Here is a 24,739-nt window from a genome sequence, read left to right on the forward strand (position 1 = left end):
ACCTCTGATTAATCTAGAACATGAAGTCTGAACAGCCAACGTGGTAAGAAACAATCTACAAGAGCAAGAAAGGATCATTTGCATGCATAGATACTAAATGCAGTTTTAAGGGCCTTTCCTAGAGAACATCTATGACTCCAGGTGTGAAAATGGTTGAGGTTTCTGTATCTTTATCTGCAAGGAAGTAGAAGTTGCTAGATAGCTCTAACAAGACCACAGCTTGTGAGGCTGCTTGTGAAACTAGTAAGTGACGCTTAGAGTTAGAGGTTGTGCTGACTGTTTTCACCGTTGTGCTTCAGAAACACAAAGTACAACCAAGACTGTTGTGAAATGTGTTATTTGTATTCCAAGTAAGAACAGACTTGCTGCTATCCTCAGAGCCATAAAGAGGTTCCTCATATATAAAATGCACTGCAAACTTGAAGTACCCAAGAAAATTAAATGTGTATTTAGCCACTAGCCTTTGATGGCAAAGTGAAAATTAATCTCTGCAAACTGGCCTGCTGTGTTTGCAAGCAGGTGTGCACGTGCTCCAGATCACGATTGGTTTGACGTCTTTGGTAGAGAAACATTCTAAGCTTTCCCGGGGAGATCTCTATCAGATTTGTACATCAGGTTACTGGAAACTTTCCCTCATTCTTCTTATCACAACCTTATGAAACTCTGTTACAGAGACTCATGAGAAGCCGGCTTTTTTTCCAAGGCTAGATCCCAACTCTCACACTGCTACTTCACAAATTATGTTCTTTTATTGTTTTGGCTTCGTGCTTTAACTAACATGTATTCAGCTCCATTTATTTTAGTTTCTGCTCTCCAAAGCCTTTCAGACAGGCTGCAGAGAAGTCCATGCTTCGCATTGGAGATGCTATATTTGATTTCATTTATTTAATTTGATAGGGGGATAAACTCCAATTTACAACCTTCATACCAACATACCTTCTTGCAAACTGTGACTGAAATGCCTTGTAAGTCAGCTTGTTGCCACTCACCCATAAAGCTGTAACTGCTAAAGATCGAGATCAACCACTGTATTCACATTTTTTTTTCCAGTCTGAATCTCTGAGCTGTCCTTCAGAGTCTTCATTGACCTCTTGGTGTCTTTCATCACTGGTGTACTTTTAATTGGTTTGTCAGATTTTGACACACTGCTTATTGACAGCTATGGTAAGCTTTAGACTGGCCTGCAATAGACTGGCAACCCCTCAGTCACTGGGCGAGAGGCAAGGATGAATCCCACCTCTCACCCAGTGAAAGCTGGGATAGTCTCCAGATTCCTTCATTTTTTTTTTGAGTGTTTTTTTTTTTGAGTGTGCCTCCATTTATACTTTCAGAAAATAGGAACCGCAAAAATCCTGCACTCACACCTGCACGCTTTGCTGTAAGAATATATATAGCTTTATAAAATATGAAGGGGCCTGATCACGCAACTCTTCGTAGTATAAAAAAATGATTTTAAATTCACTTCCAAGTTTGACAGGATTTTCTTTGATACCAAAAATAGTTTCATAGTTGCCATGAAAACTGTTTTTATTTAACAGTATAAAGTGATAAAAACAGAAAAACTTCCAGAGTGACTGAACACTTTTACAGGCACTGAAACTGAAATGACTTTTCATCATCACTTCCTGACAGCAGTAAATGTTTTTGGCATAACAGCGGTTGTTAAGATTATTCTCTAAGAGCTCTATTTATATAACCTCGGGATTTCTACATATCTCCCTGTGAGTATTTTATTTTACGAAGAGCATCATCTCAAGTGCCCCGACTCAGTTGTAAATGCGTATTTAGGGTTGTCGCTTCTTTTTCTCCCCCTGCCTTCTGAGACTTTAATGAGAGGCGGAGTCGTGGTGGCAGCGATTGTTCATGAAAAAAAATTTTTTTTTTTTCAGACAAACGCCCTCGAGGTTTTAGTCATTTTGGCAAGTGGTGGGGTTCGAGGACACAGGAAAAAAACAACAGATCATTTTATCCAGCTGCTAACCCCACCGGCAGATTTAGTGAAGCTGCACACCGACCGCACATGAGCGGAAAAACTATCGTGATGACACGAGGCTTTGGTGTTTAATTGCGGGAACATTTCAGTGCGTTTTATATTTTTAAAATGCATTTTGCCGCCGCCTTGGTAGTTCTTTGGGTCTCAGCGTCTCCGGTGCTGCTGGAAGGAACCACAACCTGCCAGGTAAAGACAGACGACAGACAAATGTCATGTGCAGTGGGATTAACTGGGTTGAGATTATTGTAAATGATAGCTGTCAGTATGACAGTGTATTATTTACAGTCAAAATAATACGTGAACTTCATTCTTAAGTACAGTGATTCAGGCGGTACGACCGTGCTTACAGAGAAATGTAAAATAAATCAGAATACAAAGAATGATTTGCAAATAATTTGAATGATATTTAAATATAGTACAGGCACGCCACTGAGAATTTTTAAAAATGTATTCTTTTTCTTCTTTTTTATATATTGATTATATTAATGCTGGTATGACAGCAAAAAACAAACAAACAAAAAAAAAAAAAACGTAAGCATGTGGGAACTGAAGAGAGCAGCTGCTTCTTGGTTTGACTTTGGGACTTTTTGCTCATATATGAGCAAAAACAGTGTTGTTCCGAAATGAGAATCAAAGGTATACCTTTGATTCTCATTTCGGAACAACACTTTTATATGATACCTGAATAATATGGTTTGAAATAAGTTGACCAGGATTTTTGAGGCTTCTGGGAGTGGAGGGGGTTTTGAGGCCCGCCACTTTTTAGTCTCACAACTCCTAAACTGTTTAAGATATTGCCACCATTTTTCAAGCAATGGTGTGTGCATAATAATAAATCACTGCAATTACTTTGGTGTTATAATGAAAAATGACCTCATTATGATGTCATCAGTTTGGTTTTATTGGTTGAAACTGTGATATTGCAATATTCATTTAACGATCAGAGGTACACAAGATAGCTGGAATAGATTCGATAAATATATTTAGTATTTCTGATCAGAAAAAAACAAAGTGTTAGGAATTGTTATATATTGGCTGTGTGGCTGGCAGGGTGGACCTAAATGCAGGACTCCAGAGGCAAACGTTACTGCAAAAATAAAGTAAAACATACACCGAACAGGACAAGGTTCAAAGAGGTGTTGTGCTAAAATCTGTTCCCCCTGTGTCGGGAACGCGCACTGCAGCCAGAGAGGCGGATCCTCTCGGTAAAACGACTCCACAAAATCATGTTAAGGTTGTAACTTTCCTGTTAATCTACAGCTCCTGGTAAAAAAAAAAAAAAATAATAATAAAATAAAGACAAAAACAACAACAAAAAAACCCCTCTAAAATAAATAACAAATTTGGTCTTGTGTGGGTATTTTTCTTACAGTTTCGCGTTGTTTTTTAAGCGCCGACGCCGAGAGAATCAAAGAGTTTTCCAACTTTAGTCATGTTCACTTTAGCCTGACCGATAACAGTCAGCCACCAAACACTGTTTTCCAACACTTCGCGTGTATGTATCTTTTTTTTTTTTTTAATTCCTTATATATGGAAGCTAGCTGATACCAGGACACAAAAATTTTGACTTTTTGAAAAGTTTAGAGTAAAGGCTTTCTGGTAAATCCCTTTCTAATGTAAAATATGACATTACTGGATTATGAGAGATCTTTCTAGTTGCTAACTTTTGGTAGTCGGCGTCTGTTGTGTTTTGTCTAGAATAATCAGCTCTAGCATATGTATTAAAAACTTTTACACTAAAAATACTACACGGAACGGAGGCGTCCACACAACCATGAGGGAATGAGAGAGGACGCGAGAAGGAACTGAAGAAAACTGAGGACCTAAAACTGAGGACTTAAATACACAGCAGACTGATGGGGGAAACACAACACAGCTGGGGAACCAACAGGTGAACTAAATCAAACTAATGACACAGAGGGGAAGCAAATCCAAACACAGTGCACACGAGGGGCAAGAATAACAAAATAAAACAGGAACTGGCACCAAACAGACTTGACAAGATACACTAGTAGGAAACATCATGCTCAAAACTGAAACACTGAGGAAATAAACTAAGAATTTAAACTATAAAACACAACTGAAAAAATTTAACAATAACAGAACAATTTAAAAAAAATCAAAACGTGCAAATTAGTAATGGAGTTTGAGGGACAATGTACCTGAGCAAAACATGTGGTCCACCATCTGGGATTTTGACCGTCATAATTCCATGTAGTCACAAATTAGCATAAATTATTTTAATGAAATACTTTAGTTAATTATTTTAATTAACAAAGGTTGCATAAAATCACATAAAATGTTGTTAATGTAACTTTAAGAAGTGCAAATAACCCAATTAAACTAGAAAACCTGGAAACCACTGATTTTGTAAAACATACCTGTAAAAATAACTTTCACTTTGTATGCTTCCTGAACAGCTTAAGCTGGAAACATCAAAAGTGGCGACCTTGACTGATTATGATAGAAATGTTCATTTTAGGAAAAGTCACCAGGTTTGGTGTTTCCAGCTTAAGCTGTTCAGGAAGCATACAAAGTGAAAGTTATTGCACATTGCACATATCACCCTATGACAGCTGGGATAGGCTCCAGCCACCCTGTGACCCTGAAAAGGATAAGGGGAAGAAAATGAATGGATGCATGGCGTTTTTTGGAAATTATGTTGAAAATATCTAAATGGTCTTTGTGATTTCTTCATATTTCCTAAACCTGTTTTTATCTTTCTTCTCCGTACTTTAGATTGGAAATCAAAAAGGTAAGTTATTTCATTTCTTTGGGTTTTCTCATCATTATTAGTTCAGTAATAGATGTGAAAGTTGTCCAAATGCTCTTCTCTGCGTGCACAGATCATGTTAATGAACAATGCCCAGTGGAAATAACATCATCTGTGGTGGCCGGGAATACTTACACTGAATGTGTCACTGTTCGCGTCTGGATGAAAGATAAGGGTACTGAGTCAAACCATTTATCTAAAGTCCACATGTACAGCACAAACACAAATTTCTATATATGTCACCACCTCTGAAGCTGTCCTGTGTCATAACTGAAAAAGCTGCTTTGTTTCAGACTTATGCAAGAGCCTGAAACTTAAAATTACCAGTCCAATTGAAAAGCTTAAGTCTAGCCCGAAAAAATGCCGAAAGAAAATACAGGTTGGTATTCCCCTCGTAGCCGCGCTGAACAGTGAGAAATATCATTATGAGTCTGCAGTTCATGGTGATGACAGGTACCGTGAAATCCTCTCTCATTCTCTCCTTCTTAGTGCGAGAATAAAAGACATCGGGGTGAAAAGGTCAGCTGTGACAGTTGTAACCACATACAAGTACCCGAGAGAAATACCAGTCTTCTCCTGGTAAGATGACTTTTTTCCTTTGAGCTGCTAAGATATAAAGCATCATTTTCTGTACATGCTTGTGACCTGACCATGATGCTTTTTCTGCTTGCAGTGGGAGCTGGTACATGACTGCGTCCAGGCTAAAAGTGGAGATACTGTTTCTGTGTTCTACGGGACCAAATCAACAAACTGCAGTGTCACTTACAGAGTCGAAGGTGAAGGATCTAAGAATTATGGCTTCAGGCTTCTTTTTTCCTCAAGCTTCCTTGTCTTCTCGCACATTCCATGATTCTAACTTTATTAGAGCAGCCTGTGTGCCACAAAGACAATGTGAAAGTGGCACAGCTTGTCTCAAATGGGAGTCAAAGCAAAAAGTTAAAACAAAGCTTTTTAGGAAGGTGGTGTTCGAATACAAGCTTCTAAAACGGCTTTAATGCTCCTTGGAAAAGAATCTGAAATCTACTGGAGAGACAACAGGCCCTCATTTGGTATTTTATAATTGTGGTAGTGGACACAGGTCAGAGGCGGCATGTAAATCACATCATTTCCATACTCATCAAAACATTTAGTGACTCAGCAAAGCAAAGACTATCCTGCTAGGTCTGCGATGTGCACTTTTGTTGTTTTGTTTTTTAAAACTGCTTCATCCAAATCTGTTCTTCAGTTATCATTGATCTGTACATACTGACCTGTCTGAAATTATTCAAATATCCTTTTATGTATGATAGGGAAACCAGACTTTGACCTGTCTGTGAACTCTTCAAGTAAATCTATCAATGTTGCCATGAAGAAAAAATCAATCAGTGTCACCTCGAAGATGGAGAACACAGTCAATGTCAGACACTGTTACCAGAATGAATATCAGTGCACGGACAACAGCAAGTGGCCTCCACTGACTGTGAGTATTAAAGGCAAGCTTATTCATTTCAATAGTTTATTATTTTTACACCAGCTTTTTTCGAAAAGTAGGCGAGATTTGTTTGTAACGCGTTTGTATGTTCTGTACAGATTGATGTGTCTCAGTCAGCTACTCTCAGCATCCCTTACCTGTTGCCCTGCGTGTGCATAGAGGTGAGCTGCGTGTAATTTTCAGTGGAGAGATATTCTGTGGAATCGGTGCTCTTTCTTATGCCGGCCTTGTGTTCATTGGCAGGCATATTACACCCACCTCTTTGATGCAGAACGCCGTAAAAAGTGCCCACTTCAAAACACAGGCGTCATGGGTGAGTGTGAGAGATGAAGTCAAACATTTGGAGCTTCATTTCAATCCTTAATTGTTTTTTTTTTTTTAATTTTATGTATTTATTTGGTTTAGAATCACTTAGTCAAGCTGTTACTTGTCATTGTTGTTACAGCCCTCTAGAGTCATTTTCTTAACAGTTTTTTTTCTTTTTTTTAAGAAGGAAAAGAAAGAAAAAGTTAAAAAAAACAAACAAAAATAAGATCAAACACAGGAACAGAACATGGGCTGTTTATTTTCGCAGAAAAGATGAGTATAATTAAACTAAATAAACAGAAAATAAATAAGGTACAGCAGTTAATGCAAAGGTACATTTGGGCGAGACATCAGAGAGGAGACAAATATACAGCCTTAAATATATAGTACTAATATAGTAAAATCGTACAAGATATCATATAAGATAGATAATAAAATAATAATAATAATAAGCAGGGTTAAACTGAGAAGGGACATTTTAGAGAGATGTATTCTTTCCACTTTATTTCCTCAAATTTACCCACCTGTAGTCTCATGGAGAAGATGATTCCTTCCATTATAAAATTTTTGTAAACAATGTTATACAGTACCAGTCCTCTGAGGCTGCGATTTCTGGATGATGCCATTTCTATGTAATTTCTTTTCTGTCTGTTCAACTCAAGATTCAGAAAGTCGTTTTGACTATGTCGACATGCCTAAATGCACAGGCTGATCAGATATTTGAATTAAGAAGCAATTGAACAGGTGTGCCTAACAATGCGGCTGGTGAATGTATGTTATGACTATTAGGTGGCCAGAGATGGTTGTAGAGTCAAATTTATGGAACAAGAGATTACTGCAAGATAAAAGCAAAAGTATCTGCATGGCAAAAGGACTAGAAGATGTAACAGTTGTTTGTTTTGTTATTATTTTTGTGTGTGTCATTGTGTAAACTGGGGAAACTGACGCTTCAAATGCATATGCTCATATATACCTGTGCATTCATATATGTCGGTTTGGTGGTGTGACACAGGTGATACAGGTATGCCAACATCTGCTTCCAGGGAATGCTGTTGGCATACCTATATGGCATTCTAACCATTTGTGTCACCATTGCTTCAACAGATGCCAGAGATGTGTTTTCCTCCTCTGAAATCATATTATACAGGGAGAAGTTTGTGTTGAGCACATTGTGTCCAGCCAGCCAGCTGAACATCTCTGTCTCCCTCTGCTGGATGCAGCGCGGACACCTCTGCACGCCTGTGCTCAACTCTTCCCTGGAGAAGAAAAATGGCGTGGTAAGCTTGGCACTATCAGTGATGAGTATTTGTTAAAAACCAGTACAGTTTTTTTTTGAAAGACTAATTTTATTTATTTATTTATTTATTTTTAGCAGGAATATGACATATCTACAGTGGACAAACACCCACAGATGTGTGTGCAGGTGAGAAGCAGCTAGATCCAATGATTGGAAATAGGCACCACTGCCTGCCATTTATTCAGAGATATTTATGTTTTTATTTTTACAGCTTTCTGTACGAGGCACACATAACATCTCTTGCCCCTTCAAATCAGGTGAGTGGGTAGTCGTGGGATGGAGGAATTACTAAGAGCTCTAATAATTCTCTGTATGTTTTTCTTCCTTAACGCTCTCTACCTTTGTCCCTCACAGATGAATCTTCTTGGGAGGTCTATATTGGACCTGAAGGGCAGAACATAATAGTGTATCTCGACTCTTCTTCTCCAGCAACGTTCTCAACTCAACTCTGTGTCCTTACTGAGAGTGGATGTACAGCCATAGGAAAAGCACACTCACTAACAATGGTTGGTTAAAAAAAATAAAATAAAAAAAATGCATTTTTAATAGAGAGAAAAAATTCTAAATTGATAACAGGAACAGGATAAGCTGAAATATGTGCCTCTTCTCATGTACTTTACAGGCAGGAAATACCAGTGAAAAAAGAATAAAAGTGCCTCTGGACATTCCTGCTGAAAAGCCGTGTGTCCAGGTAAAGTAAATATATTTTTTTGCAAGGGTAAGAATGCATTTCTGGACTTTATGCATTTCATTTTCTGAATTCTTATGCTGTTGTGCAGGTGTGGCAGTCAGTTCCTGCTCGTCATGGAAAAAGAATTCTGTGCCCAAACTGTAAGTGTACTCACAAACCTAAACAGCGTGCGTTGGTGTGAATGTGAATGAATATACACACAGCTCCTGCAAAGTAAACAAACTTACCATTTTCTTGCTTGTTGCAGACACCCACAACAGAAGCGGCATGTATGCAGTGGCAGCTCTGATATTTGTGTTTGTTGTTGGATCACTTGGAATTTTCATCCACCGTGCAACAAAGAGGGGAGCTGCAGGTTAGTTCAGTTACTCACTGCATGACCCTGAACAGGATAAGCTGAAGAGAATAGATGGATGGATGGAGGTTAATTTAAAATGAATAATCACTGTCTTTTCCCATTCAGGCTGGCTGTATATCCAGAGGCCATTGCTGCTGGTGTGTTCATCAGATCAGTCAGACCACATCTCTGCTGTGTGTGCACTAGCCTCAATCCTTCAGGAGGAGCTAGGTGCCGCAGTGCGCACAGCTCTGTGGGCTCAAAGCTCACAAAGCCAGGATGGGTCTGGGCCTGGTGTGGCAGATCTGGGTCCACTTCCTTGGCTTTATGGACAGTGGGATGCCGTCTGCAAGGAGCAAGGAAAAGTGCTTGTAATTTGGAGTCCTGAAGCCAAGAAAATCTATGAGAAGAGGAGAGAGGCGAGGGCAAGTACAGATAAGAGTGAAAGAAAAGAGGAAGATGACAGGAACGCAGATGTGAAACATGAGAAACCCAAAGCAGAGCTGGAAGAGGATTTGAAGCAGAATGGAAGAAGACTGGAAAAATCCAAAAAGGAAAAAGATGCAGGAAAAAAAGATTGTGTTAAATTATGTAATGATAAAAACTGGTACCAACAAAAGGAGGCCTCTACAGTGATAGAACCAATGTTCACAGCTGTGCTGACTCGCTTAGAAAGGGCACTGGAGGAGTGCAAAAATCAAGGAGTTGTGCTTGTCTATTTCCAGGGCCTTGGCCACAGCAGGGATATCCCAAAAGCCTTCAGCGAGGTCCGTCAATACTGCTTGCCGCAGGATTTCAGGGGTTTAATAGGGGAGCTGGGAGAGATGAGAAGAGGGACAGAAACTGATCATTTTAGGTGGGACTGCTGGTCCAGAGTCCTTTCTAAAGTGCTGGCAATATGGCTGGCACAGAAACTAACACACAGGCTGCAGAGGCTGGTGCCCCAGACACAAGAAAACAAAGTGCAATCAAAAACGTCATCAGTGAAAATGACATCAGATAGACCTGAGAGCAGGCTGAAGTGGCCTTTAGCTGCCAGATCTGGAACTGTGCAGGAGCACGAACTTCTCCATGAGTCACCATGGAAAGCAGAGAAGTTTTAATCTCAAGTTTCAACGTGACAGATGTGTGTTTTGCTGGAAACACGATCTGCGAGACATCGGAGCTGGTGTTCCATTACGAGCTCTTGATACCGCTCACTCTGTACTAACTGATCTCTGCCGTGTCCAATATGTCACCAAACATTTCGCGTGTTAAGAAGAGGAAGAGGTAAACACTCTGTCCTTTGCACAGATGGCATTAAGCCGCTGACAAAACGGTCTTTATATTACTTTCGTGACTGAAGCCCTTGCAAACACCTGCCTTATCTCTGAATATGCTAACCACTATGAAAATCTTGTTGCAAATTATACCTCACTTTCTTCATGAACACATTTGATGTTTCAATGTTTGTGACTGCACAGGTGACAAACTGGATGACTGCTGTTGGCAGAAACCCTCAAATTTGCATAGGATTTTCTACACTCAGATATTAAGTCAAAACTTTCACTAGATTTCCAGTTTTCCTGAAAATATAAAGTGTGCTTCACTAGTTGGAAGGAAGCTGCCATCATGTGTTTACCCCTTTGGTTCTCCTAGTGTTGCCTTTAGTGATCTTAATAGCTATCAGTATTAATAATGCTAGTTATGACTGGGGCTGTTTGTCTACAACATATGTGTTAATATTTGCATTCAATATTTTGTTTCTTTTTTTGTTTGTTGGGGTGTTTTTTTTTTTCTTCACTGTTTTTCACTATGCTTGTTATTTAATGAATGAAATGAAAAAATAAGTGTGAATTGTAAAACTTTGCTGTGGGACTCAATGAGACAGAAAAAAGATAAAGCCAGTATTATTCAAATAATCCAAAGTTAAACATGCAATACAGTGGTTACCTCAAGTTCTCAGAGCATTAGAACAAGAAACCCATGTCTGGGGGTACTTTCCCATGTTTTATATTTATTACTGGAGTTCCATAAACTTCAACGATGAACATTATGCAAAGTGACTACAAACAGAAAAGTCAGATCTAGCCTGGATCTACAACCAAAAGTGATTGGCCCTTTGAATAAATATTTTTTTAGTTTCACTGCGCTGTTTCTTGCAGCTTTTTTCGCTTCTTGAGTATTTGTTATAAAATAAGCCTGCAGTACTGTCATGATAACAGAAGCAAGTTGATCCAAGAAGTGTCTTTGCATTCACTTGATCATAAGTTTTACTTTGGACTATTCATGTGGGATCATACTGTTACCAGGAGTATTTACTTCTCACAGTCTTATCTTCGTCGTTTTAGTATTTTTGCTAAGCTTTTTGCTATAGCCTAATGGCTGTAGATTTACATTTATGAAACAAGAGACTACTGCGAGATAAAACCAAACGTATCTACACGGCGAGGGACCAGAAGATGTCCTTAATCTACAGACAAAAGTGATTGGGCCTTTCTCTGCAGTCTTCCTTGAAGCTATTTTCTCTTCTTAATTATTTTCTTGTGAAATTTGCCTGCAGAACTGCTGGCATTAGAATACAAATATAAAATGAGTACAAAGAAGTTTAAATAAAAAAACAAACAAACATATTGTTTGACAAAAGAATTACTTTTTAGGTACTGAAATTTCTTTTCTTTTTTTTGTCACTTGTTTTATAAGCTTCATGCAGTAAGCTGTTTCTTCATTTGAGTTACACCAGCACAACACCAACAAAAAGATGAGTGACAGACTTGCTAGACAGGATTAATTGGGAAGCAAACATTTACTGCATGATTTTGCAATCCATAGCAACATATGAAAGTCTATGTGCAAAGCTCCTATAGGAGCCTAGAAGGGTAATTTGATGTAATATGGTTGCTGAAATAAAGACACACTTTTATATGTAATGATTTAATTAATAAGTATGTAAAATATATGTGTAAATCATAGAATATTTAGTATAAAGTTGTTTACAAATTGTCAAGGAAGGCATTTAGTCTGGTAATAAGATGGTAGACATTACATGTACGCATATATTTTATTTGATTTATTACACTCACCCATATAATGCATGCTATGTACCTTACCGGCTACAAATGTATATAAAATTTGATATCTGTATATAGTGTTTTGATGTGCGTGTAAATGTGTGTATATGTAAATGTGTGTATTGACATTGATATATATATTTATGTATGTAGTGCTTATGTATATGTGTATAGTTTTTTGTTATTTTATTTTATTTTATTCTATTCTATTTTAGTTTTAGTTTAGTTATTTGTTCTTACTCATCCTTTTCATTTTTTCTCTGTACTGAGCTGCTGTAATGCGCAAATTTCCCCGTCGTGGGATCATTAAAGTTTTATCTTATCTTATCTTATACATGGATCGGGTCCCTCCATAAATCAAGCCATGTTGTACCTCAAGTGCCATAAAATGAAGAGTGGAACTAAAAAGTTTGGAAGTGCAGGTGTTTCAGTTATCTAGATAAGCAAAATCACTAATCTGCAACAGTGCAATTATCAGTCAGAGAGACGTTAAAGATATGCAAACTGAAAACACAAGACAGCAGCTTGTACGTGAAAAAAAAGGGTGCCCGCTTACTCATTGTAAGAGTTTCAATCTGATGCAAAATAAAAAATAGACGCCAACAAACATAAAAAATGTTGGTGGTTTGTTAAGAGGCGGCTGTAACCTTTCAAGATAATGAAAGCGATTTCAGTTTTTTATCTGATGGGCTTCCCATTAATAACTTTGACGTGCTCACTTTACAACAATCTGAAGCATGTTCCCATGCAGCCCCGCCTTTGCCGATGTTGTGCCAAAAAGCCAATTTTTGACACAACACTGGTATTTACTAAAGTGACTGCCTGCATTTAAACTGTTGTAAATTACCTATTGACCCATGTCTGTCAAACACATCTCAGACATATCGTTCACGAACGATATCAGCTCATTTTCAGTCAGAAATAACTTTCTTGCCACAATCTAGAACCTGCAATCAGCAAAGTGACTTTTATATATCCTTTATTTATCTGGGAAAAAACTGTCATTGACATTAAAAATTGTCTTTTTTAAGCGAGATCTGGCCGAAAGGGCAGCAGAAATCACAAAAATGATAACATCACAGTTCTATAAAGATATTTTAAGTGGCCAAAAAATGTAGGGACAATACCCAGGGTCATAAATATAAATGCAAAACAAGTAATTTCTAGATTTTATATATAACGCGTTCTTAAAGCCTGTTGAGTTTATTTACCAGTATAAGCAAAGATATTACACATAAAACACACACAGAAACATCGGTCGGTGTGTGTGTGTATTTCTACACACACACACCTACCAGCACAGCCTTCCAGAAACGTACTGTGCTGCTGACAGATTCACCCGCCCCGGCACCCCCCCTTTATCCAAACCGGGCAGGTGGTGCAGCTACACGCCCAACTCCCGATTCTTCAGTTATAAGGAAGGGCGGTGAAACGAAATCCCAGGAGTGTTACAACACGTCGCTGGTGTCGGGCCACTGGTGTTTTCCTCGTGTTACCGAGCTCGCTGTGTAAGTATAATAAGCGCTACTTTTTATGCGTCTGATGAGGGGAGCGTAGCCGTGGAGCAGGAGACGTGAGCCGGAGAGAAAAGGCCAGTGCCAGGCGCAAAGGCGCGTTCCAAACAATGGCTCGTACTCTCCAGTGGATGCCACGCGTTGTCTCCATACTGTTATCACTGCGTCTCGAGCTGTTCGTGTCGGCAGGCGGGCTGAAGAGTTTTGACCAAGACACACCTGAGCTCACCTGTAGCAAGGTAACACAGAGAATCCCAATGTTTCCTAAGATTTCTTTGGAACCAAAAACTTCTAGAGTGACTATAGGGCGACAATATTTATGCACGCGCAATCCTAAATTTATAATGCCTGTTTTATGTCGACTGTGGTGTTATCATTATTAGGTCAGACACTAGGTAAAACAAATCCAGTTATACGTGGTTAGTGATTTAATTGATCGAGCTATACTAAAAGTGTGTGCTGCCAAATTTCATTATTGTAACCAATAAAAAAAAATAATAATTTCAAAAAATCATAGATAATTTAGTTACAAAGGGAACCACAACATTTAGTATGCAAGCTTCTATTTCCGAGTAAATTAAGACATGATACTCCCAGAGAAAGATCTGACTTTAATGTTCATTACTTATTTACTATTGTACCTACGCATGGCACCTTGCCCCGCGACTCCAGTTCCAAGAAAGGTAACTTGACTTCCCTGGGATTATGTCAGAAATGTCACTATCCGTGTACATTATGCGGTATGAAACACTCAGCCTTGAGTGCATCTTAACTCACTTCATGCCTTTAATTTAAGGAACAGAGAACATCTTTTCATCGACGTGGTTATCGCATTTTCATCTGCATTGCGTGACCCGGTTGATGTTTAAAAAAACAAAAACAAAGAAGACAGATAAAAAGTAGGCAAAGCAGAAACAGAATACATATAGGAGGATACAGCTGTAATAAAAACACCAAGCTTTAAATCCAACGCTGAATAAACACACGTGCACACAGCAGTGAAAGCAAACAAGCCACTGTAGCAGCACCAAGAGATCACAAACTCAAATTTAAGGATTTCAAAAGCGCACACACTGTAAGTTATTGATGAGTGATGATAGGATGAGTATAGCCTTGTGACACTTGTGGTGTTTTATGGTGTGTTTCATTCACCTCTCATTCACATTTCATTCTCTCTTCAGGGTTTGACTAACTGCAGTGTGGCTGGAGGTAGCAACAATACTTCTGCATCCAATCTCACTGTTATTATCTCAAATCAAAATAAACCTGTTTGTCTTAAATAGAAATGCTCTTCTTTTCACAGTTGCTCAGTTTTGTCCTAGCCTGCCTGAGCCATACGGTACTGTGGCGGTTACACAGGTGCAGCTCAATGTTGTTCTGTGCTGTTCAGACGGACAAAACTGCAGTCTTTGCCTGCAGGTCATCATCAGTTTACAAGGTAGCTTTGCCATAATCACTTTGACAGACTGTGGTGATGTGCATTTTTCTAATGATCATGACATGTGGTAGTCAACATATTTGTTGGTGATGCTCTTGTTGTCAAAATGTTTCCTGCATTTTTATCATAGCTATTTACATCATTAAACTGTCATATGTTGTGATCTCACAATGTTGTGTCTGATGTTGTTGACATGTTATCCAAGCTGAAGGAGTGGATAATGAGATTGATGTTTCTGAGGAGTCGGGTGATGACAGTGATGAAGGTATGAATCAAACAGCAGAACAGTGGGGTTAGTTTGAAGTTCTTAAAAGTTATAGAATCAGCTTAGATCATAAAAATATGGCTTTTTCATATTTTATTATGGTGATTGCTCAGTTTACTCATTTCTTTATTCTTTGTGTTACAGCCTTGGTGAAAGTGCATTTAAGCACCCCGCCGTCAACTGAAAAATGTATAGCACTCCGTTTTAAACAGTCTTCTGAACAGTCAACACATGAGGTAACATTATCTCACATCAGAATTGTTTCTATTCTGGATTAATTAAGCCTAATCTGTGGGGGGTGGAGAGTAAATTCTGATGAGTGTGTCAAAACTTTTTACTGGTACTGTGTGTATATATATATATATATATATAAAACCCGGACCCCTCTCTGATTGCCAAAACAATGTGAAGTGCCCTCTGAAATTCTACTAGAAGATGCGAATGCAGCACAATGGACAATCCCTACTTCGACCATCATTGAAACCAATCAGTATACCACAGCAGCTGTGATCTTTGAGATGCTTGGCTATAAGATGAACAGCCATGAGGAACTGTACCCTCCATGGAAAAGATGGCCAGAGGCTAAGATCAAGGCAACACGGAGGGAAGTCAGCCAGCTATCAGAGCTGGAGAAAGGTGTGATGAAGAGAGGGGTGCCTAAGAAGTACAATAAGTTGTCCATACCTGAGGCCTTAGAGACTGCCAAGCAAAGACTCACATCCTTGGCTAACCACTTGAAGAGGTATACTAGAGACATAGAAGCCAGGAGAATAAACCAGATGTTCTCCACTAAACCATCCAAGGTGTACTCTTAAAGGCAGGGGATCAATCTGAGAACAACACCGCCACCATGCCTGGATATGGAACAATACTGGAAGACCATATGGGAGAGGGATGCAACACACAACACCGATGTCCAGTGCCTAGTGGATTTAAGAGGAGACCACAGCATCCTCCCTGAACAGGATCCAGTAACCATCTCAGTGGCAGACATCTAGGAAAGAGTCTCACAATTGGACAACAGCAGGCCCTGACATGATTTACATCTACTGGATAAAGAAGCTAACTGCACTGAATGAGTGCCTGGCAGCACAAATGAACCAGCTGCTAGAGCCTAAGACACACCTGGAATGGCTGACTGAAAGCCAGACGGTCCTGATCCTCAAGGATCCCCAGAAGGGACGGGTCCCATCCAACTACCAGCCAATAACCTGCCTCAGCGCAACATGGAAACTCCTGATAGGTATTATAGCAGCTAAGATGAGCAGGCACGTGGCTCAGTACATGAGGTGGTCCAAATGGTCATGAGATGAGAATCGGGAACTGTTGGAATGCTACTACACATGTAATCCCAGTGAAAAGGGTTACATGAATATAATGTGGGACCTATGGATTCTTTGACACCCGACATCCAGACTGACATCAAAACAACTTGTAGCTCAGTGTTCCAACATCCGCAAGAAGAAACTGCTATCACAACTAGAGACTGAGGAGGTAAAACACAAATACTACGGTAAGGGGGAGCCAGCACAACAGGTCAGGGGGGAGATATCATTCCCGCACTCGAGATTGTGTACCAAGCCCCAACTGGTACATTGAATGCCAGATTAGCTGACATGAAAGATAAGATCATGGATAAGTTGGAAACCCAGACCCCCTGAGGCTGACTACCAAGACTACGTGAAGTACCCTCTGAAAGTCTTCTAGAAGATGTGAATGCAGCACTATGGACAATCCCTACTTTGACCATCTCTGGAACCAATCAGTTGATGTATACCACAGCGACAGTGATCCTTGAGATGCTTGGCTATAAGATGAGCAGCCACAAGGAGCAGTACCCTCCATGGAAAAGCTAAGATCAAGACAGCATGGATGGAAGTCAGCTAGCTATCAGAGTTGCAGAAAGGTGTGATGAAGAAAGGGATATAATGTCTTAAACCGGTAGCTTTAAGTATAATACAGCACTGCTGCCTCACAGCTAGAAGAACAGCTGGGTTTGAATCCATCTTGGCCCGGGTCTTTCTGTGTGGAGTTTGCATGTTCTCCCTGTGTCTGCGTGGGTTTCCTCTGAATACCCTGGGTCCAGCCCCCCTGCGACCCTGAACAGGATAAGCGGAAGAGAATGGATGGATGGATGACATAAGAAAACAGTGTTTGTTTTCATGTTTCTGAGTTGAGATTTTCCTTCTCTGGTTATTTAATTTAAATCACTATTTGAGTCCACATTTTTGCACAAATAAGCATAGTTTGGAATTCACCTCAACGAGCAACAGAAATAAAACACTACTTATGCAATGATATCCCTAATCATCTGCATTGGGACATTTTTAGGGGCCCTAAAAAAAATTCCATATCCTAATTGCTATTTATGGTAACCGCCAGGGCCTCTGTGGAGGAAAAAGGACCCAAATGCAGGACTCCAGAAACAGGAAATAAGTAAATGAGAATAGACCTTTTATTTCAGGCTGTTGCAAAAGTCCATAAGGAAGCAGCACATTAAATCAATAATGGAAGCTACCAAATAGCTACCAAAATTCAAATAGGAGCTTCAAAACTCAAACGTTGAACATGAGAGAACTTAAAGAGGAAAACACAGGAGGATGAATCAGAGTGAAGCACTGAGGGGAACAATGAGCTCAATAAATACAGAAACCCAAACTCAGAAATCAACTACACATTAAAAAGCACAAGCCCCCAGGATCACAACACACTGCCCAATTCACAAACCCCACCCCTCCTACAACTCACAGGACGGCAGGCCCATGTTGCTCTTTTGGACTGGGCATTGCCAGACGCCATAAGCTCAGGAACAGCTACCAGGCTAAAAATGTCTTATGTATATTAAGTCATTAAATTGTGATATTTTATTGCTTAAAAAGCATACTACTTTTTTAAATTGTGGTATTGTTATTTTTCTAAGTAACAGATATAAATACTTCTTCCTTTACTGCTAGACTTTCTTGCATTCCCATTAAATAAACCTAACTTCTTTAATAAATAATGTGAAGTGCTTTAAAGTTTACAATACGTTTATATTTCCTGCAGCTGCACTTGCTGTTGAGAGAAAAAGTGGACTTTGACATTCCTGTTATTGTCAGTGTAGACTCAAATGGAAAATACATGCAGCAAAACACGACAACTCCCTCTGAAGACAAAGGTGAGTTTAAGGGATTTAATGTGAGCAAAACAATGCTGAATGGTAGAGCTGTGTTACTAATATCAGTTACTCCCTGTGTCTTTCAGTTTGCTCGGATCTCGGGGCAACTATAAAGGAATTCCAAGGTAAGAAGTCTTCTAACATTACATTTTTACAAACCAAAAGTACAATTCAGTGCTGACAAAAACAATTTTACACTCCTGAGTGAGTGATCCAGCCAAACTATAATTTATGACTATTGACACTAAGTTCCCAGACTCCAAGCAGTGATGGATCACGAGAGGAATGTCATCCTTCTGAAACTGGAAATTACTGATGGCGGACAAAGAGATGAAATCTTTTGGAAGATGGTTTGGGAAGAAATCCCTGGAGAAGTTCATGCATGGGTTAGTCAATGCTAAACAATCCAGACAACATTTGTATTTCACTCTGGCAGTATAAAATCAGCATTATGCCTGTTTATCTGTGTAACTTCATGTTAATCTGTGCAGCCAAAAGACAAGAACGAGGTGGTCATTTCATTGGACTATGTTGCACCATGCCTATGCTTCCAGGTAGGCTAAAATGTCAAGTCATAAGAAACAGATGGCTAAAAACTATTTTCAAATACAAATAATGTAAAAAATCCAAACTATTTACAGGCCGGGCAGATTGGAAAAACACAAGGAAAATTCTGCCCCTTCCAAACCCAGCAAGGTAAATAGTGTTGTCTGAGGCCAATTTGGATAGTAAATTAATTTGCAGACATGCAGTATAGCACTTTTTTGTTTTTTTCCAGATGCACTTGAAAGAATGCAGCACAATGTGTCTGTGATTGTGGTGGAGTCTCAGATGAGAGATGGTGGCACAGGGCTGAGCTGGAATGTAAGTACCCCATGCACACTGGAGGCCGAGGTGTGGCTGTGCAAGAAAGACCTGATGGGAGGCCAATGTGAAGAGGTGACGGGCTCCAGACAGAGGCTACAAGAGAGCTGGACTGCAGGACGCAATTTATACTGGGTAAAAAAAAAGAAAAAAAAAGGGAAAAACAAAGAGCAAAGTGTATTTTATTGTCATGAGCCACTGAGCCAGAATTTTAGAAATAACTTTGTCATGAGAATATATCGCCACATCTCCTCCCCTCTTAAACAGTCAATCTTGACATCCAGATTGCAAAATTGTGAGACTGATTAACAAAAGAATAGTGCAACCTTTGGGGGAATAGCACAGGAAAAACTTTCAACCAGCGAAATTGTAACAAATCAGATGCAACATCTTAAATGGTCATTTTTATTCTTTTTTTTTTTGTAATTCCAGCACCCAGCGGACAGGAAGTTAAAATTATTTCTAAATTCATTTATTTCATGAGCTCTTCTAACTCTCAGGTTTGACTTCCCACACAGCTGCCGTGTTTGTCAAGAGGGTTGTTGTGACGTTGGAAATAACTTTGTCATGAGTCATTCCATCAAACCATCCTCCCCCCCTTTTATGTAACTCACACAACTAGTCTGTGCAAACGTGTATCTACATCTAGATCTCTACATCTACAGAAGAATAGTGGAACAGTTCCAAGGCTGATTCACCACTACAAAAAACAAAAAAACAAGAGAATAAAAATCAACATTCAAAGTTCAGTTATATTATATAAAATTGGATGTCCATTATGAAGTTGTAAACTAAACAGTTCTTGTCATGGTCCTGGGCCAGTGGCCCAGTGTTTTTTGTTCTTGATCCTGAGTTTATTTTTAGTTTATTTCTAGTTCTGTGTCAAGTCTCTGTCTCTGTCCCCTTGTCCCACTTACTGTTTTATTTTGGTAGTGTCTTGTTTCTTGTGCAGTGTGTTTAGTTTTGCTTCCCCTTGTCTCGTCAGTGTCACTGTGTTCAGCTGTGTTACCTGCTGTTTCCACTTTCCCTCGTTATCCCCTGGTGTATTTAAGTCCTGTGTTTTCTCTGCTTGTTGTTGCGTTATTGGTGTTGTCATGGTGGAGTGCGTGCGTGCGTGCGTGCGTGCGTGCGTGCGTGCGTGCGTGGTCCTGTCTTGCTTTGGCTTGTTTTTGGTTTATGCTCTTTGCCTGGCTCCCAAGAGGATTTTTGTATGTTCTGGTCTGTCTATGGAGACCTGCATTTGGGTCCATCTCTGCCTGTCACACTGCCTGCTTTGACAGTTTCAAAGCTTCATTCAGTTCTGAGGGTTAAAAAAATATAAGACCCGTATTTGTATTTTAATTCAACTCTAAAATTAAGAGTGTTTATAATGACTGCATCAGCCAATAAATTACCTAAAAGGCCAATTTAAGTACATTGGAATTTTAGACGTGCTGAAGAAGTGGAACCATAGGGAACATGAAACTTTGTTTCGGATTTAACGTTATCTCACGGGCACATGAATATTTAGGAGTAGTGTTTGATTCTTGAGCTATGGTCTCAGAATTTCAAAACTACAGACAAATACCCAGTAAACAGAGGTGTTACAAATATTGTGAAAATGTAAACATTCAGCTTTTTTGTGTTTTTTTTAATCCTTGGAATATTTGATGTTTGAACAAAAACCAAACAAAAAAAACAGCTTTTAAAAACAGGTTTCCCACAGGCTTTTTATGCAAGTGAAACAGTGAAGTGAAATGCAGACTCAGTGATCTGTGAAGAACACCTGTCTGTCGCATTTGATTTAAATGACACGCAGCATAGTACCTGTTTTGATGGTTCAGTGAACTTATAAGGATCAGTGATCTCTTCTCTTTGCTCTTGCTCATTCTTCTTTGACTGTTAACTGTAACTCTTCTTTGTCCTTTCAGCAAACAGGAGAATTCAATTTGTCACCTCATCCTCTGCTTTGTGTTCAGGTGATACTTCAAACATGAAATTATGCATCCAACTGTGAATGCTTTCATCACTATACACATTGCCCTAACTTAAACTTGTATTCTTATTTTTTAGATACATATTAATGGGACAAAGTCACGTTTAGAGCCCCAGTGTCCATTTGCCAGTAAGACTATTAATTATTACCTTGTATTAGATACATGATTTATTTTTTCACTCAGCATTTAAAAACAACCTACATTTTTCTTTATGTGTAGTGAGTATTCTTTATTTATTTATTTTTACAACATTCAGATTGTCTTTATTAAGGTTTGATTTCCCCCCCCCCAGCATCTCGACTGAGATGGAGCCTGGCACTCATCATGGGATTACTACTCATGTGTTTGGCAATACTGGGAGCCTATTTGATACAAGGGGTCCTGCAAGGTCAGTTTTCAGCTTGTGTGTCACTGAATAATATTAGCACATTAGGAAAATTATCTTAAGAGGAACACTGTTTTCCATCCAGGCTATGTTTGGAGATGGTTGAAAGACGAGGATGTCAAAGGTATGAGAGAGCCTGACATTTATTTCACACTGGGCCACCAGTATTTCCATATTCCTCATTTGTATGATTTTGTTTCTAAGCTTACTTCTACTAAAGATAGGTTGGGCATTTATGCAATGAGCTTGATTTGAGTGATAGTTCTCCATAGTTTTTTTTTTTTGATCAAATGTTCATTGTAGCCATTGAAATCCTCTGTTTCAGGTGCTGTGAGTGGTGGTCATGTGGTGTTGCTGTATCCACCTAATGATAACCCCCACCTGCCAGAAATTCTATGTCATCTGGGCTCATCTCTCCAGGCCCTGGGCTTCAGTGTGTCTCTAGACCTGTGGAGCCAGACTGAGCTCAGTATATTGGGCCCCGTGCCGTGGCTCCACTCACGACTGGACCAACTGCAAAGGCAAGGGGGCAAAGTGGTGCTAGTTCTAACCCAGGCCTCCTGGACAAGGGCTGAAGCATGGAGAGCATCTTCTCGCTGTGTGGATGCTTTTAGTGCTTCGCTGAGCTGTATTCTAGCAGACTACTTACAGGGCCGTGCAGGTGAGCGATTTATGCTAGTGCAGTTTGAATCCTTCCCACCTGAGCCTCCAGGTAGTCTCCGGCCATTGCCAGAACTTTTCAGCGGTCTTCATGTCTATAGCCTTCCATCCCAGAGCCTGGGTTTCCTGACTGAACTGGCTGGAGGTCATCAAATGGCTACTGCATCAGCTAGACGGAAACGAGCAGGGGGAATCAGGATGGCATCTCGCACTCTAGCCCAAAGGTTGTCAGCATTCACAGCAGGGGCGAATGTATTACGCCTTGCAGGGGTGCCTCAGAATGGTGTTGCTATAGGGACGGATGACTTGGAGGAAACTGTGCCTTTGCAGCCCAGTCTTATCACACCCCCATCCAGCCCTGACACAGATCCCCAGGTCACGGAAATGGACTGGGCCTGACAGCAGTACAGCACAGCCATGGTTCAGTTTTGGGATGAGCAACAAGTAATGACACAACCTGAACTGATGCCGATGGTGACTTTTGCTTGTCTAAAAAGATGGACTCCTGGCCTGTTGAAAAAGAGGCATTAAAAAAAAAACTGTTAGATTATTGCTTGACCTGGTGCTGCTCTAGATAAACATTAAAATATCACCACCTCCGAAAGAAAAGGTGACAGCAGGCACGAAGGTCTGTGGTGACAATATTTCAAAAGTAGCATTGCTACAAAAAGAGACAAAAATGTGGAGAGAATCTAACCAGGTGCATTTAACACCTTTACAACAGTAGTGGCCAAAAGTTTTGAGAATGACACAAGGATTGGTTTTCACAAAGTTTGCTGCTTCAGTGTTTTTAGATCTTTTTGTCAAACATTTAGATACGATAGTGTTTATTTGTCACATGCGCAATTATACACAGTACAATGCACAGTGAAATGTATTTCGCACAGTGAAATGTATTTTTACATTTTTACGGTATACTGAAGTATAATGACAAGTATTTCATAGGTTTCAAAAGCTTTTATTGCCAGTTATATAAAATTTATGCAAAGAGTCAATATTTGCCATTCCTTTTCAAGACCTCTGCAATTCGCCGTGGTGCACTGTCAATCAAATTCTAGGCTAAATTCTGACTGATGGCAACCCATTCTTGCATAAACATTGCTTGGAGTTTACTTAGTTATCACTTTTGCCTTATGGCACAATGCTCCATGACACTGGAAAAGGTATTGTTCTTCACCCAACTTCCCTTGGATGGTTGGGAGAAGTTGCTCTCGGAGGATGTTTTGGTACCATTCTTTATTCGTGGCTATGTTCTTAGTCAAAATTGTGAGAAAACCCACTCCCTTGGATGAGATGGAACTACACACATGAATGGTCTCAGGATGACAGAGTGATCTCTACCCTTGTCCCAGTCAACATTTTCACCTGTGTTACAGAGAGCATAACTGACATCATATCAACCTGTACTTGTGTGGCAGGGCTGAAATGAAGTGGAAATGTTTTTTGGGGGGAGGATTAGTTTGTTTTCATGGCAAATTGCAGTATATGCAAGCAGCAAGCTTTGTGAAAACCAGTACTTGTCATTCTCAAAACATTTGGACATGACTGTACAACTGCAAGCACAAAGTTTGTAAACTTTTTGTGAGGAATTTTATGTGTTTACTCGTTGGCCAAGCACTTGCCCCATTCTTTTGGACATGGATGAACGTGTATTCTGCAACCTCTTTAGAATTACTAGAATTTCTGCACTGATTACTCATAAAATGTGTTCTTTATCTAAGGCACAGTTGTGCTTTCTTTATCTCTATTGAGCACAGTCAGTAATAACTGGCAGAGAAGGCAGAAGAAAGCGAACTCATACCTTCCTTTAGACATTTCCTGTAGCTGCTAATGAGACTTGCACATTGATAAGGCGGATTTATTTTAAATAATTCCTCCCCTTTAAATTTTTTTTCATTTCATTAGTATTTCTGGAATGACTTGAATGCAAATGGGTTTAGCTCAGGATCTTGGCATTTCAAAACATTAATTTTCTTCTTTTTTTCAACAATCATATTGTTGACTTATTTGTCTTATTGCTTCAGCTAATCTATAATTTTAACTTGGGCTTATTTTATGAGTAATCAGTGCAGCAAGACTAGTTCCGCATAACTGCATATCAAAGCCATGAAAGTGATGAAGAAAAAATAAACCATAATGTTGTGTTTCTAACTTTATATATGTAAATATATGTAACCAGTTTGTCCTGACATGTTCAATTTGTTTTATATTCTTTTCTTTTTTTCTTGTTTGATTAAGTAGTTAATGAGTTAATGTTGGCATTTGCAGAATAAGCTCTTTTACATTTGTTTAACATGCATATCTCTGGAATCTTTAAGAATAAAATAAAAAATACATTATAACATCTGTTTGCCAGTTGTTGTGAAGTGAGGATTGTTTTTAAAGTTATTATAATTAGTTAGGCATCTTGAATTGCCTGCATGTTTACTTCTAGCTCAATAAAATGGATCATAAATGCATCTAAGCTTTAATTCTGGAATCAAGAACTGCAACATTATTTAACCCTCACATACCGTTGGGTCAAATTTGACCCATGTTGCCATTTGACAGCGGTAAAAAATA

The 24,739-nt window shown here is 39.3% G+C and overlaps 2 protein-coding genes across 2 annotated transcripts; both read left to right on the top strand.

Moving 5' to 3' along the window:
• Positions 1 to 2,042: 2,042 nt before the first annotated feature.
• On the top strand, positions 2,043 to 10,994 carry LOC115783275 (interleukin-17 receptor E). Its single transcript, XM_030734026.1, has 17 exons — positions 2,043 to 2,179; positions 4,733 to 4,748; positions 4,840 to 4,941; positions 5,060 to 5,145; positions 5,256 to 5,345; positions 5,440 to 5,542; positions 6,056 to 6,225; positions 6,336 to 6,398; positions 6,481 to 6,550; positions 7,648 to 7,820; positions 7,916 to 7,966; positions 8,052 to 8,097; positions 8,195 to 8,346; positions 8,463 to 8,531; positions 8,620 to 8,671; positions 8,779 to 8,886; positions 8,995 to 10,994. The coding sequence occupies exons 1-17, from the start codon at positions 2,102 to 2,104 to the stop codon at positions 9,969 to 9,971; spliced, it is 2,406 nt and encodes an 801-aa protein (XP_030589886.1). The 5' UTR covers positions 2,043 to 2,101; the 3' UTR covers positions 9,972 to 10,994.
• A 2,363-nt stretch (positions 10,995 to 13,357) lies between these two features.
• On the top strand, positions 13,358 to 24,544 carry wu:fl23c11 (uncharacterized). The gene is made up of 16 exons (XM_030732764.1): positions 13,358 to 13,671; positions 14,614 to 14,641; positions 14,736 to 14,870; positions 15,076 to 15,135; positions 15,280 to 15,371; positions 18,181 to 18,292; positions 18,379 to 18,417; positions 18,542 to 18,678; positions 18,784 to 18,846; positions 18,934 to 18,988; positions 19,071 to 19,291; positions 21,067 to 21,114; positions 21,209 to 21,260; positions 21,425 to 21,520; positions 21,603 to 21,641; positions 21,843 to 24,544. The coding sequence occupies exons 1-16, from the start codon at positions 13,543 to 13,545 to the stop codon at positions 22,574 to 22,576; spliced, it is 2,040 nt and encodes a 679-aa protein (XP_030588624.1). The 5' UTR covers positions 13,358 to 13,542; the 3' UTR covers positions 22,577 to 24,544.
• The last annotated feature ends 195 nt before the right edge of the window (positions 24,545 to 24,739 follow it).

Source organism: Archocentrus centrarchus, chromosome 7 (assembly GCF_007364275.1).
Source record: "Archocentrus centrarchus isolate MPI-CPG fArcCen1 chromosome 7, fArcCen1, whole genome shotgun sequence".
Classification (NCBI taxonomy): Eukaryota; Metazoa; Chordata; class Actinopteri; order Cichliformes; family Cichlidae; genus Archocentrus; species Archocentrus centrarchus.

Coding starts and splice junctions, on each gene's coding strand:
- wu:fl23c11 (XM_030732764.1), top strand. CDS start 13,543: ATGGCTCGTACTCTCCAGTGGATGCCACGCGTTGTCTCCATACTGTTA. Junction 18,293..18,378: donor AACTCCCTCTGAAGACAAAG/GTGAGTTTAAGG, acceptor TGTGTCTTTCAG/TTTGCTCGGATCTCGGGGCA. Junction 19,292..21,066: donor CAGGACGCAATTTATACTGG/GTAAAAAAAAAG, acceptor TTGTCCTTTCAG/CAAACAGGAGAATTCAATTT.
- LOC115783275 (XM_030734026.1), top strand. CDS start 2,102: ATGCATTTTGCCGCCGCCTTGGTAGTTCTTTGGGTCTCAGCGTCTCCG. Junction 8,098..8,194: donor CTCTTGCCCCTTCAAATCAG/GTGAGTGGGTAG, acceptor TGTCCCTCACAG/ATGAATCTTCTTGGGAGGTC. Junction 8,347..8,462: donor AAGCACACTCACTAACAATG/GTTGGTTAAAAA, acceptor TGTACTTTACAG/GCAGGAAATACCAGTGAAAA.